Source organism: Capsicum annuum, chromosome 4 (genome assembly GCF_002878395.1).
Source record: "Capsicum annuum cultivar UCD-10X-F1 chromosome 4, UCD10Xv1.1, whole genome shotgun sequence".
In the NCBI taxonomy this organism is placed as follows: domain Eukaryota; kingdom Viridiplantae; phylum Streptophyta; class Magnoliopsida; order Solanales; family Solanaceae; genus Capsicum; species Capsicum annuum.
The window spans coordinates 97,362,976-97,375,545 of record NC_061114.1 but is presented as its reverse complement, the minus strand read 5'-3'; the positions used below and the strand labels follow the sequence as shown (position 1 = coordinate 97,375,545).

Genomic DNA, 12,570 nt, shown 5'->3' with positions numbered 1-12,570 from the left:
CTTTTTCTTGTGTGACTAACAAAATTCTAATTTTGGCAAAAAAATTAAACAAGTCTTGCTTTTGAATTAAAGGACTAAATATGTAGCTTCTCGAAAGAATAAATGCTTTTATCTTTTTTTCCAGAATAAGAATGTCTATATCAAAATACATATCTACCAAACTAATTTAACGGGGAAAAATTAAACTAATCAATTGTTATGTTCAATATCTTCCTCTCTCTACATGCATATACATATGTAACCTTCCAATTTCACTCCACAAATTGGTGAATTTGACAAACAATACACCAGCAATAAAACTCAATTTAAGATGGGCTTTTTTCTTTCTTTTAAATTTTCAGTTGATTTTTTGTTTCAGTTTTAATTGGAAAGGCATTTTTTATAACAAAAACAATGTATTAAAATATACATGCATATTGCTCCAATCATTATTTGCAACGGAAAAGTGAGGAGCTTGACACACTTGCATCATTCCAATACAAACATTTTTTTTCATTACACTGATGTCAGAACCAGCTTTATCACACCTCGATTATACAATCGGTTGCCTGCTACAATTCACCAGCACAGCATAAGACCCAAGTCCACCAAAGTTTGATCTCCTAGGTTGCACCTCGCCATTGGTGCATACATTATGTGTGGCGTATTTGAAGAGAAGATTCATCTCAATATCATTTGTGTACAACTAAACAAAGTGATTGAACTCCAGGATCAAGATCCTGAATTTCTACACTTCAGATGAGAAGCTCAAGCAAGATTTATACTTGAGAATGATGCATGGTATGATAGATATCGAGCTCAATGTCATTCAGATTTTCGCGAGTCCTGACAACAATTTGGTGGAGACTGTCTGTAATAGCTCATCCCTAGTGCCTTTAACCAAATTGAAAGGCCTCTCTTAAACACCCTATGAGCTAGACCAAGTGGTACTGATCACATCTATACTCTTTTGTCTTCCCGGATGAAAAATCTTGAAACAACAAAACTACATGTCAACACAGTTCAAACGAGCCAACACGGTGTGAAAAAACGAATTTCCCTACTTTGTCTTCTTGAATCTCCTTGGATTTTTTTCCGACTGTCTTACAATGTCCATGATGCTCTACATTCCATATCTAAGCGGACTGGAATCATGTACAGAGATGGTCCTCAAAGAGTTCAAACTACTCAAAACTGTTCAGAGGTGATTAAACCTGCTTCCAAGAACACAGTAATCCGAACTCCAATGCTCCAACCTAGAGATCTCAAACCGTAATAAAATTGAAGAGGGAAAAAAGGAATAATTTGGGTACTACATAAATGCTACCTTTGATGCTCAATTTAAGTTGTCAGTGATATCAGGCTATGCATCCAGATCATGCCATCTGTACATCTTAGGTTGTTCTGGAATAAGACGGGAAAATTCATCCCTCAGACTGGGAGATGATAATGAGAATCCAAGATCCTGCAAAAAGTGATAACATGCATACCATTTAGCAACTACCAACAATAAGCAACTCAGAAAACCAATTCTTGTTATCCCCATTTGATGATATTGATTTATTGCCTCAGTTACTGCAGTATAAGTCGGAGCAGTTGGCATTATCCAGCCTTATTAGCCATGTTCTATTAACTTAGCTGTTGTTTTCTAGATGTTAGTGGTTCAGTTTTTAAGGATGTTGCTGATCATGGTATCATGTGCAAAGCAATAGCTTAATTATAGGCTTTAGTTGTTGCATTTTTTTTGTATTTAAGCACCACTTCAGATTAATGAAAAATCAATCTTTGTGCAGTAAATTATTTATTCTCTTCTTTTTTTTCTTTATTTCTATTTCTAAGAGTTGAAGTTAAGCTTGAAACTCTAACAAGTTGGTATCAGAGCACTCTTCTTGAGGACCTGCATTTGAGGGAAACATATTCTTCTCTTCTTATTTTTTCTTCTATGAATTCAGAGACTCCTTTCACTGCACTAGCACCACCTGTCTTCAAAGGTGAAGACTATTATGTCTGGGCAGCAAGAATGGAGGCACATATGGAGGCAAACGATTTGTGGGAAGCTGTTGAGGAGGACTACGAAGTTCCTCCCTTGCCCGCAAATCCAACCATGGCACAGCTGAAGAATCACAAGGAAAGGAAAACAAGAAAATCAAAGGCTAGAGCAACGTTATTCGCTGCAGTCTCATCTGAAATCTTTGTCGGGATTATGACATTGAAATCAGCTTTTTGAGGTTTGGAATTTCCTTGAGAAAGAATATGAAAGGAGATGAATGGATCAAAGGTATGCGCACTCTTAACCTGATCCGAAAATTTAAACTTCAGAAGATGAAGGATTCAGAGACAATCAAAGAATGTTCTGATAGATTACTCAACATTGCCAACAATGTAAGATTACTTGGCTCTGAATTTCCTGATTCTAGATTACAACAACAACAACAAACTTAGTGTATTCCCACATAAAGTGGGATCTGGGGAGGGTAAAATGTACGCAATCCATACTACTACCTCCGGAGGAGTAGAAAGGCTATTTCCGATAGACCCCCGACTCAAGATATAGAATAGTAAACAAATTCATAATAAAGCATGAAACAAAATGGAATAACAAAAATAAGACACCCACAAATAATACCCCTACATTAACGAACCAAAGGCACCTCCCACCCTCATCCCTTCCTACTAGCAGCTCCAACCTATGGACCTAGCCCTAAGACTACCGGCCCAGCTACCCCAAAGCTCTCCTAACTACTGACTACGACCCAACCATATGCACCAGCCGTCTAACCTAATTTGTGTCCTCCATACCTTCCTATCTAGGGTCATGTCCCCAATAAGCCGTCCATGTCACGTCTAATCACCTCTCTCCAGTATTCTTCGACCTACCCCTACCCCACCTGAAACCATTTAAAGCTAATCTCTCACACCTACGAACTGGGGCATTCGTGCCCTCCTTATCACATGTCCGAACCATCTCAACCGAACTTCCCGCATCTTGTCCTCCACCGAAGCCACTCCCACCTTCTCCCAGATAATCTCATTCCTAGCCCTATCACCCTTAGTAAGCCCACACATCCAACGCAACATCCGTATTGCCGCCACCTTCAATTTTTGATGTGGGAGTTCTTAACTGGCCAACACTCTGCTCCATACAGCATGGCCGAACGGACTGCCACTTAGTAGAATTTGCCTTTAAGCTTGGGTGACACCTTCCTATCACACAACACTCCCGAGGCGAGCCTTTACTTCATCCATCCTGCCCCAGTACGGTGTGAGACATCTTAGATTGGTTCAAAATATTCTCGTAACAGTCCCCGAAAGGTTTGAAACAACTATTTCCTTGCTGGAAAATTCTACGGATCGATTAGTTTGGCAGAACTACTGAATGCTTTGCAGGCACAAGAACATAGAAAACTTATGAGGTTCGAAGGATCTGTTGAGGGTGCACTACCTGCAAAAGTTCAATCAAACCAGGGAGACAAAGGAAAGAAGAAGTGGAACAAGAAGGATAACTCAAGTTCTCACTCTCTAGAGATTAATACGAGAACGAAACATGATTTTCCTCCTTGCAAGCATTGTGGAAAGAAGGGTCATCCACAGTTCAAATGCTGGAGAAGGCCAAACCAACAGTGTGAGAAATGCCAGGAGATGGGACATCATTAGAAGGTTTGCAAGAACAACACTCCGCAAACTAATACTGCACAGGTAGCTAATCAGGAAGATGAAGAGCAACTCTTCGTAGCAACATGTTTGGCAACTAGCTGCTCGAGTGACAAGTGGCTTATTGACAGTAGTTGCACAAACCACATAACATTTGATCGTGATCTCTTCAAGGAGTTGGATACTTCAGTAATTTCCAAAGTACAAGTTGGTAATGGAGACTATAAGGTACTGTGGGAAATGAAATGCTCCTCAAGTACAAAACTAATCAAAGATGTGATTTTTGTACCTAAATTAGTCATAGTCTGTCAAGTGTTGGCCAGATGCTTGACAATGGTTTCAAACTTCTCTTCGAAACCAATTACTGTCAAATCAAGGATGAAGATGGCAAAAACTTATTCAAGGTAATGATGAAGGGAAAGAGCTTTACATTGGATCTTTTAGATCGTGAGCAAAAAACTTATTCTGCAACTAAGATCAATGCACAAGTTTGGCACAAAAGACTCAAGACATTTCAACCATGCTGTTGTAATTAACTCACAAAGAAAGATCTGGTTTGAGGGCTGCCGAAATACCAGATTGCAGAACTTGTCAATTTGCCAAGCAAGCAAGGCTTCTTTTCAAGAAAGCAAACTGGAGAGCCACTGAAAAGCTAAAATTAATCCACACAGACCTAGCTGGTCCTCAACGAACTCCGTCACTCAAAGGGAGTAAGTATTACATTATTTTCATCGATGACTATACGAGAATGTGTTGGATTTATTTTCATAGGTTCAAGTCAGAGGTTGCCACTATCTTGTGAAAATTCAAGCAATGGATTGAAACTCAAAGTGGTTGTAAGATTCAATCATTAAGGTTCGATGATGGCAAGGAGTACACATCTAATCAATTCAATACATTTTGTGAAGAAGCCGGAATTGAACACCAATTCACTACTCCATATACTCCACAGCAAAATAGAGTTAGTGAGAGGAAGAATCGTACCATAATGGAGATGGCTAGATGTTTGTTGCATGAGAAGTGTTTGCCAAAAGAGTATTGGGCACAAGCTGCTCATACATCAGTCTTTCTACTCAACAAGCTTCCAACAAAAGCATTAGAAGGAAAAACACCATTTGAAATATGGTATGGTTATACACCTTCTTTAAAAAATCTCAAAGTGTTTGGATATTTGTGCATTACTTATATGCCACAGAGTAAAAGAGACAAGCTTGATAAAAAGGCGAAAGCTAGAATATTTGTGGGTTATAGCATTGTTTCTAAAGCTTACAGAATTTTCCAACCTCATACAAGGAAAATTCTAGTAAGTACAGATGTTCATTTCATGGAGGATGAAAAATGAAACTGGGAAGAAGCAGAACCAGTGCTATTTTTCCAACCTCATACAAGGAAAATTCTGGTAAGTAGAGATATTCATTTCATGGAGGATGAAAAATGGAACTGGGAAGAAGCAGAACCAGTGCTATTTCTAGATCAAAGTAAAATACCCCAGCTGAAAGAAGATGAATTGGAGGATGATGTTCCGGTGAGAGGTACAAGATCACTCTCTGATATCTATCAGAGATGATATCAGAGATGCAACATGGATGTTCTTGAGCCAACAGATTTTTGCGAAGCAGAAAAAGATCCAAAATAAAGAGTGGTAATGAGGAAGAACTCACCATGATTAAGAAGAACCAGACTTGGAAACTTGTGAAAAGACCTGAAGACAGGAAAGTCATAGGAGTGAAGTGAATTTTTAGAACCAAGCTGAACGCAAATGGCTCTATCAACAAGCACAAAGCCAAACTTGTTGTAAAGGGGTATGCTCAAATTTTTAGTATTGATTTTTCTGATACATTTGCTCCCGTTGCTAGATTAGAAACCATCAGATGTTGTTGGCTATAGCTGCACAAAATGGTTGGAAAGTGTTTTAGCTAGATGTAAAATCAGCATTCCTGAATGTCTATCTTGAGGAAGAAATTTATGTTGAGCAACCTGAAGGATTTGCAGTCAAAGGGCATGAAGATGAAGTGTATCATCTCAAAAAGCTTTGTATAGACTAAAGCAGGCACCCAGGCCCAACAGGATTCCAACAGGATTGATGAACATTTGGTGCAGTTGGATTTTAGAAAAAGTCTCAGTAAAGCTACTCTCTACATTAAAAGTGATGGAACAAATCTTATTGTTATTTCACTATATGTAGATGACCTGTTGGTTACAGGAAGCAATCATGAGCTTGTTCAGAAATTTAAAGAAGATATGCAGCATACATTCGAGATGACGGACTTGGGAGAGATGGTTTATTTTCTAGGAATGAAAATCAAGCAAGAGCAAAATGAGGTTTTCATCTGTCAAAAAAAGCATACAAGAGGCATTTTGAGAAAGTTTAGGATGGAAAATTGAAAAGAGACAACTACTCTGATGTGTCAAAAAGAGAAGTTGAACAAAAATGATGAAGCTGAAAAAGTGGATGAGACTCTTTATAGAAGTATGGTTGGATTTCTCATGTATCTTACAGCAACTAGACCCGACATTTTATATGTTGTAAGTCTTCTATCTAGATTCACTAATTGTGCAACTAACACTCATTTTAGAGCAGCGAAAAGGGTGATAAGATATGTTAAGGGAACACTAAATTTTGGAATCAAGTTTTATGCAAATCAGAAACACGTGTTGCAGGGGTATTCTGATAGTGACTGGGGTGGTTCTTCTGAAGACATGAAGAGCACTTCTGGTTATTGTTTTAATCTTGGTTCAACTGTATTTTCTTGGTGTTCTAAAAAGCAAAAGATTGTTGCACAGTCGACAGCTGAAGCTGAATTTATTGCAGCAACAGCTGCTGCAAATCAAGCCTTATGGCTTTGAAAAGTGTTACTTGATCTGAATTTAAAGCAAGAGAAGTTCACATAGGTGTTTGTGGATAATCAAGCAGTTATTGCTATCTCAAATAATCCAGTTTTTCACGCAAAAACCAAGTATTTCAATATCAAATTATTATTTCTCAGAGACGTGCAGAAAGAAGGATCGGCTGGGTTAAAGTACTACAAGACAGATCTTCAACTGGCAGATATGTTCACCAAAGCCTTGCCAAAGAGCAGATTTGAATTTCTCAGAGAAAGACGTGGAATTTGCAGCAACTGAAGCAAAGAGGAAAGTTAAACGCCTCAGTTACTGCAGTAAAAGTTGGAGCAGTTGCTGGACATTATCCAGCTTTTTTAGCCATGTTCTATTTACTTAGTTGCTGTTTTTTAGATGTTAGTGGTTCAGTTTTTTAGGATGTTGTTGATCATGGTATCATGTGCAAAGTAGTTTCTTAATTATAGGCTTTAGTTGTTGCACTTTTTCTGTATTTAAGCACCATTTCAGATTAATGAAAAATCAATCTTTGTACAGTTAATGATTTGTTCTCTTCTTTCTTTCTTTGTTTCTATTTCTAAGAGTTGAAGTTAAGCTTGAAACTCTAACAGATGTAATTCTATTTCCCCAGCCATCGTCCCAAAAAAAGAACAGTAGTAATAATAATAATAAGAGTGTCCAGCCAAACCAAGGTGCAAAGGGAGAGCAAGCATGTACACCTCCAACGAATAGAGATACCTGAACATAAGCAGCAACAGAACATAAAAAAGACAGCAACTAATTAAACATATAACTCTTGAGATTCCATCGGAGATGACCAATAGCGCAGGAGAGACTCTACAGTAAGCCTCCTAGTTGCACTGAGCATTGAGATGAAAAATTTGCAACCATCAATCTTGTACTCCTCGAGTGGATTTCTATGCCCAAAACTCCTTACATTCACCTGTTCCGAGAACCCAGTGGGAGAATCAATACGCAACTTCCAATCAAGAAAAGCATAGATTTTTTAACCGACGTGCAAATACCATACCGCTGAACTTAGTCGGTTCATGTTTATAAGATGATCCCTCCAGAAGCAATCTAATGTCTTCAGAAGTACTGCCCTCTAAATCCACAGAACATAAGGAATTAATTTAGAGAATAAGATTCTTTTGGAACTAATGCGTATGCAGAAACTACACATCCAAATCCTCTATGATAATTATTATGCAATCAAAGAGAGATAAAATGAGATTATAACCAAATAGGAAGCAAAAGCATTTCTGGTCAGAGGCATGACCTTTTTTAACATTTAAACATAGAAAAGATTTCAAATTTTATGAGCACCAAAATTTACATTCCTTTTTCCTCTTCTTTTTTAATTTTTGATGGTGATGACTGAGAAATCCCCAAAAGCTAGTGGCGCACAGTTCGAAACTCGGTTGATAATGAACCTACACTCTACTCTTCTCCACTTGACTACCACGCAGAGCTTGCAGTAGGGTTCAAACTGGTGGCATAAACCACACATCAAGCTTTGCACTCTTGCTACTAGACCAAATCCCCGAGGAGTGAGGGCATTCTTTACCTCTATTTTTTAATAAAAAAATACATACATTTGGATAATGACACATCTGGACAGCAAACTTGATAGAAAGGCATACCAATGAATTTACCATGGGGAATGAGCATATTAGCATCAGCAAGCTGAAGAAAAATGTTACCTCTATTTCCTTCACATATACAGCATCATATCCAGATTCTTGTATGACATCTAAATAGCTGGCAATGAGGAAATCTCCCAGGTACTTTCGGAGGAAATTAACCATCTCTCTGTACTTCCCATACCTAGCACAGAAATCAGACATCTAATCAGAAGATTGCAAAAAAGAACTTTAAACCATTGAACTCACTGATGTAGATTGGTCATACTTGATTGAATCATCAGAGCATATAGCTAGCCAGCGTTTGAAAGAAGAGGTCTTTCCACGTATACCTCTAAAAGAATTTGGAATTGGAGGCAAACTTGGAAGGTAAAAGTGGTCAATAGATATGGATTGAAACTTCTGAAGTTGTACAAGTGAATTAAGTAATGCATCCTCATTAATCCCGGCAAATGAATCTACACATGATTTCCTGGTCAAACTTTATGATGCAAATTTGCAAATTCATAACTGGTTATTCCACAATCAACTCTTACAATTCAATGTCTCGCCTGCAACATCTTTGAACTCCTTTAAGATTTTGTCCAAGCGCCAGTTTTTTGGGTGCTATGGCATTTGGCAAAATAATACCAAGGAGAAAAATAGAAGATAAGAGCAATGCAATGCATCACAAAAAGACTTGTCTACTTTGAAAAGAAGTTTAGCTACCTTTTGCGGATTTACATTCATAAAGATAACATCATCCACCACTGCTTGCATGTATCTACATAGAATAGTAACGGTGATGAGAAAATCTTGATCCTCAAAAGTATATAGACTTTGCTGGGAAAAACTTAATCCTAAACATTTGCACTCATAAAGAAATGAATTTTCACCATGAATAATGATTTCTCATTAAAAATCAAGTACACCAATCACAGTGGTCCAACAGAGGAAATAGGTTAGAATATCTAATGTCTTCAACAGTTTCACCATGTACAGATCCCAGAAAACACTGATCAAGAAACATAAAACTATCCCGGCAGAAAATCTAGAGTGCATAAAGAAAATTCTAGAAATCTAAGCCTGGTTTTACTAGGGCCTTTCAACCTCCAGATGCACTTGTCGTATGGTCTATAGGTGTGAAACCGTGGTGAGCGAAGGTGTCAAAGGGGCAGAGATAGATCTAAACTCACATGGAAGGAAGTTGTCTCAAAAGACCAACAATCTCTTGGTTCCAATGTAGACGTAGCAAACGATAAGTACAATGGAAGGAAAAATTTATATGATAATACAAATTAGCTGGGAATTTGTTTTAGTCATGTTAATACGTCTCCTCTAGGTCCTGTGCTTTTTAGGAGTCTTTTAGCCTTATTAGAGATTCTTATGCCAGTAGGAAATATAGAGAACCTTTAGTACTTCTTTTTTTTTTTTTAGTCGTGTAAAAGGTTGGCCTCTCATGAATTTAAATGTAGAACATGGTCAATGAGGTTTCATATAACTCACCCAACTTGTTTAGAACTGAGGCATAATAGTAATTGTTGTTTCGAACTAATGAAAGTAGATGCATCAATTTTCATGCATGTTTCAAGATACTGGGTAATTTCACCTCAAAATAGCATAGCGCAGTTGTATAGTATGCTGCATGCCCCAAGTTAAACGTGGCATTAAGGGTCAAAAATGATTAAGAGAACTTGATCATTTTGTTTCATGGCATGGCTTGGACAACCAACTCTGAGAGCACAACTGATTAAAATCCTTGAGCAATATCACAGAGTATTATAAGATGACGGGATGGTTATTTGCTAAATTTCATGCAAATTCTGGTTCAACTCTTTGTTTTTCCTTGAGATAGAATTTTTAACAACATTTTGTCCTTTTTAAGGTTTTCGGTTTCTATTCTTTTGTAGTGTATGCGATTTGGTTTAGCTGCATAAACTAATCTTGATATCTCATGATGAAAGATTGTTTTTGAGCCGTTATAGCATCTGACTCTTTCCTTGTCTAGATTGTTTTATTTTGCGCTGGGGGTCTATCGGAAACAGCTCTCTCTCACATCTGAGGTAGTGGTATGAACTGCGTACAATTACCCTCCCCTACACCACTTGATACAAGTACGATCGTGATTATGGACCAATACGTAAAGACTCGAGCTTGGGTGGCTCCCCAACCAATGGAACAAGCTTTGAAATGTAGAGAACAAGTCCCAACACTCCAAAGCCATCCAATATGCACACTCCAAGGCCGCCCCTTTGCCATGGCTCATAAAGGGCATTTTAGTCATATTGTAATAAGTTGTAACCTAGGCTATAAATAGAACATATTAGGTCATTTTCTCATAACTTAAATGATATTTTGAGAGCTCTTTGAGAGTGTTCATACAAGTGTGGATATCACTTATGACAAGTGTGGAATCACTTGTGTTGGTTGCTTGTTTTGAAACGTTTGTTGCTTGGGAATTCCGTTCCCTTGAGGTCACCGTAAGAACTTGATGTTATTTGTATGAAGTCTAGGATCTTCGTGTTCAATGTACACTTTGGTTCATAGTGTTTGTGCATTGTGTGTCAAGTTATCTATCATTCTATCTTATTATTGTTGTTGTGTTCATTTTCGGTTTTGGGTGTCCAAACCCGAGACCTTGTTGTGTCATTTTTGTTTTTGTTATTGTGTTGTAATCTTAGTTTGTGGCTCGCTGATTATAGGTGTTGAACATCTTAGAATCCTGTTGTTATCGTGTTTGTATTGTTATTGTGTAGTGAATCCGAGAGGGGTCACCAAAAAGGGTCCTCGGTTCTTCAAATCATGGACTGTTTTGATGTGTGTTAGTGTCTTCCTTGTCGATCTCGTATCATTTGGTATCAAAGCATGACTTGATTTTGTTTTCACAAGATCAATCTTGGGCTAGCTAGCTTAAAAATACAAAAAAAAAAAAAAAAAAAAAAGAAAGTGTAGAAGTTGTTCTTGTTCTTGGCCGAGACATGTTTCTTTGTGGCTAGATCTTGTAGTCTTTTGTTTGTTTAGATTGTTTCTAGTGTTGGTTTCTTTCTCACCAACACTAAAGTGTCTAGATCTAAAGGTTTGAGCTTATGTTGTTGAACTTGTTGTTGTAAACTTGAAGTTGGCCGTGTGTTGATATTGTTGATCTTGGTCGTGTGTTGCAATTGTTGTGGACTTGGAGGTGAATGTTGGTGGTGTTCTTGAGAAATTGTTGTTGAGATCTTGTTCTTCTTCACATCTTGACACCTCTTAATCAATATAAAGTATAACATAGATCCAAAAAAGGTGTAAGATAAAGTCGAAAAGTTGTTGGTGAAGAGACTTGAACACATCACTTCAAAGACTTGTCAACCACTTTTCCATATTTCAAGAACCTTGTTTTGTGGGAATAGTAAAGTCAAGTCTCACTTTTTGAGTTGGAATTTGAAAAAGTTTCTAAGACTTGAATTTTTCCACCAAAAGACAAAACTCATCCATTCCAAATTGTATAAGACAAAAGCTTCAAATTGGTGATTAAAAAAAAAAAATTGTGTGGGATCGCGACCAATTATGTGGCTGCCACGTCATCACGTTTTACTGTTCACGCAACATAAGTAAGCTCAAATTTTTTATTTCTTAGTTTCTAATCTTTGTCTCTTAGTTGCCTTTTGTTGATTCTATTACTAATTAACAAACTAGTAATTGTCTACTACGTTGTAAGTTAGTTTTGGGTCCGTTTATTTGTGTCTACGTTTTTTTGTGTGTTTTTATCTTTTTGAAATTCGCTGTAGTTTCTTGATTCAAGTCCGTACTTATTTTCTTTGAGTTGTTTCAAACGAGAATCTATTCCGACCTCGAGCCCCAATTGGTACCAAGCAACCTCCTAGGAGTATGAACGAGTTACCAACACTTATGAGGCCAATTGAGAGACATTTCAAAGTGTGAGAGCTTGAGAGCTTGTGAAGATGTTTTCTTTTCTAACATTAACTAGTTTGTTGTTTTTTGTGTTTTTGTTTTAGAATTTCTCATGTTAGGTACTATGGCATTGGAAAAGGTGACCATGAATGATTTGATGGATGCCATAATGGGTATGAAACATGAGCTTAGTACTTGAATGGAGAGAATGAAAAAAATAATGGACCGAGTGGAAGAAAGAATAAAAGGGACAGAAAGCTCTCTTTGCAAGGAGTTGGATAACTTGATAGAGAATCCAAGCCTTCCTAATCAAGTTCCTGTGAGTGGACATGCTACACATGAGCTACAAGGTAATCAAACTAAACCTTGCACTCTACTGAATTAGGCTAGTAGCCAACTAAGTGTGAATGGTAGTTTGGCTTTAGATGAGCCGAATGTGCCTCCGCTTAGTGATGATAATGTACAACTTGAGATTTTGGATACACTAGTTGATCCATCTAGTGTTGAGGCCATTGTGGCAAGTGATAGTACATTGTCTTATGGAAGTCATGAAGACCAACTTGTGTGTGAAAATGGTGATGTTGAACAT

The 12,570-nt window shown here is 37.6% G+C and overlaps 2 protein-coding genes across 4 annotated transcripts in view; one reads left to right on the top strand and one right to left on the bottom strand.

Annotated features, from left to right (window-relative positions):
* Window positions 1–364: 364 nt before the first annotated feature.
* The window catches only part of LOC107867797 (protein translocase subunit SECA2, chloroplastic), a 48,179-nt gene continuing 35,973 nt past the window's right edge, over window positions 365–12,570 (bottom strand). For 2 of the 3 annotated variants that reach the window (XM_016714221.2, XM_016714220.2), the window contains 7 exons: window positions 8,820–8,874; window positions 8,648–8,717; window positions 8,380–8,569; window positions 8,172–8,295; window positions 7,499–7,573; window positions 7,207–7,411; window positions 365–1,444 (listed from right to left, as the gene is read on the bottom strand). In XM_016714221.2, coding sequence (XP_016569707.1) covers window positions 7,250–7,411; window positions 7,499–7,573; window positions 8,172–8,295; window positions 8,380–8,569; window positions 8,648–8,717; window positions 8,820–8,874 — 676 coding nt within the window. In that variant the 3' untranslated portion in view covers window positions 365–1,444; window positions 7,207–7,249. The remainder of the gene's footprint in view (window positions 1,445–7,206; window positions 7,412–7,498; window positions 7,574–8,171; window positions 8,296–8,379; window positions 8,570–8,647; window positions 8,718–8,819; window positions 8,875–12,570) is intronic. The other variant, XR_001673348.2, reaches the window with a different exon arrangement.
* On the top strand, window positions 5,051–6,477 carry LOC124897963 (secreted RxLR effector protein 161-like). The gene is made up of 3 exons (XM_047411589.1): window positions 5,051–5,162; window positions 5,816–5,952; window positions 6,052–6,477. The coding sequence occupies exons 1-3, from the start codon at window positions 5,051–5,053 to the stop codon at window positions 6,475–6,477; spliced, it is 675 nt and encodes a 224-aa protein (XP_047267545.1).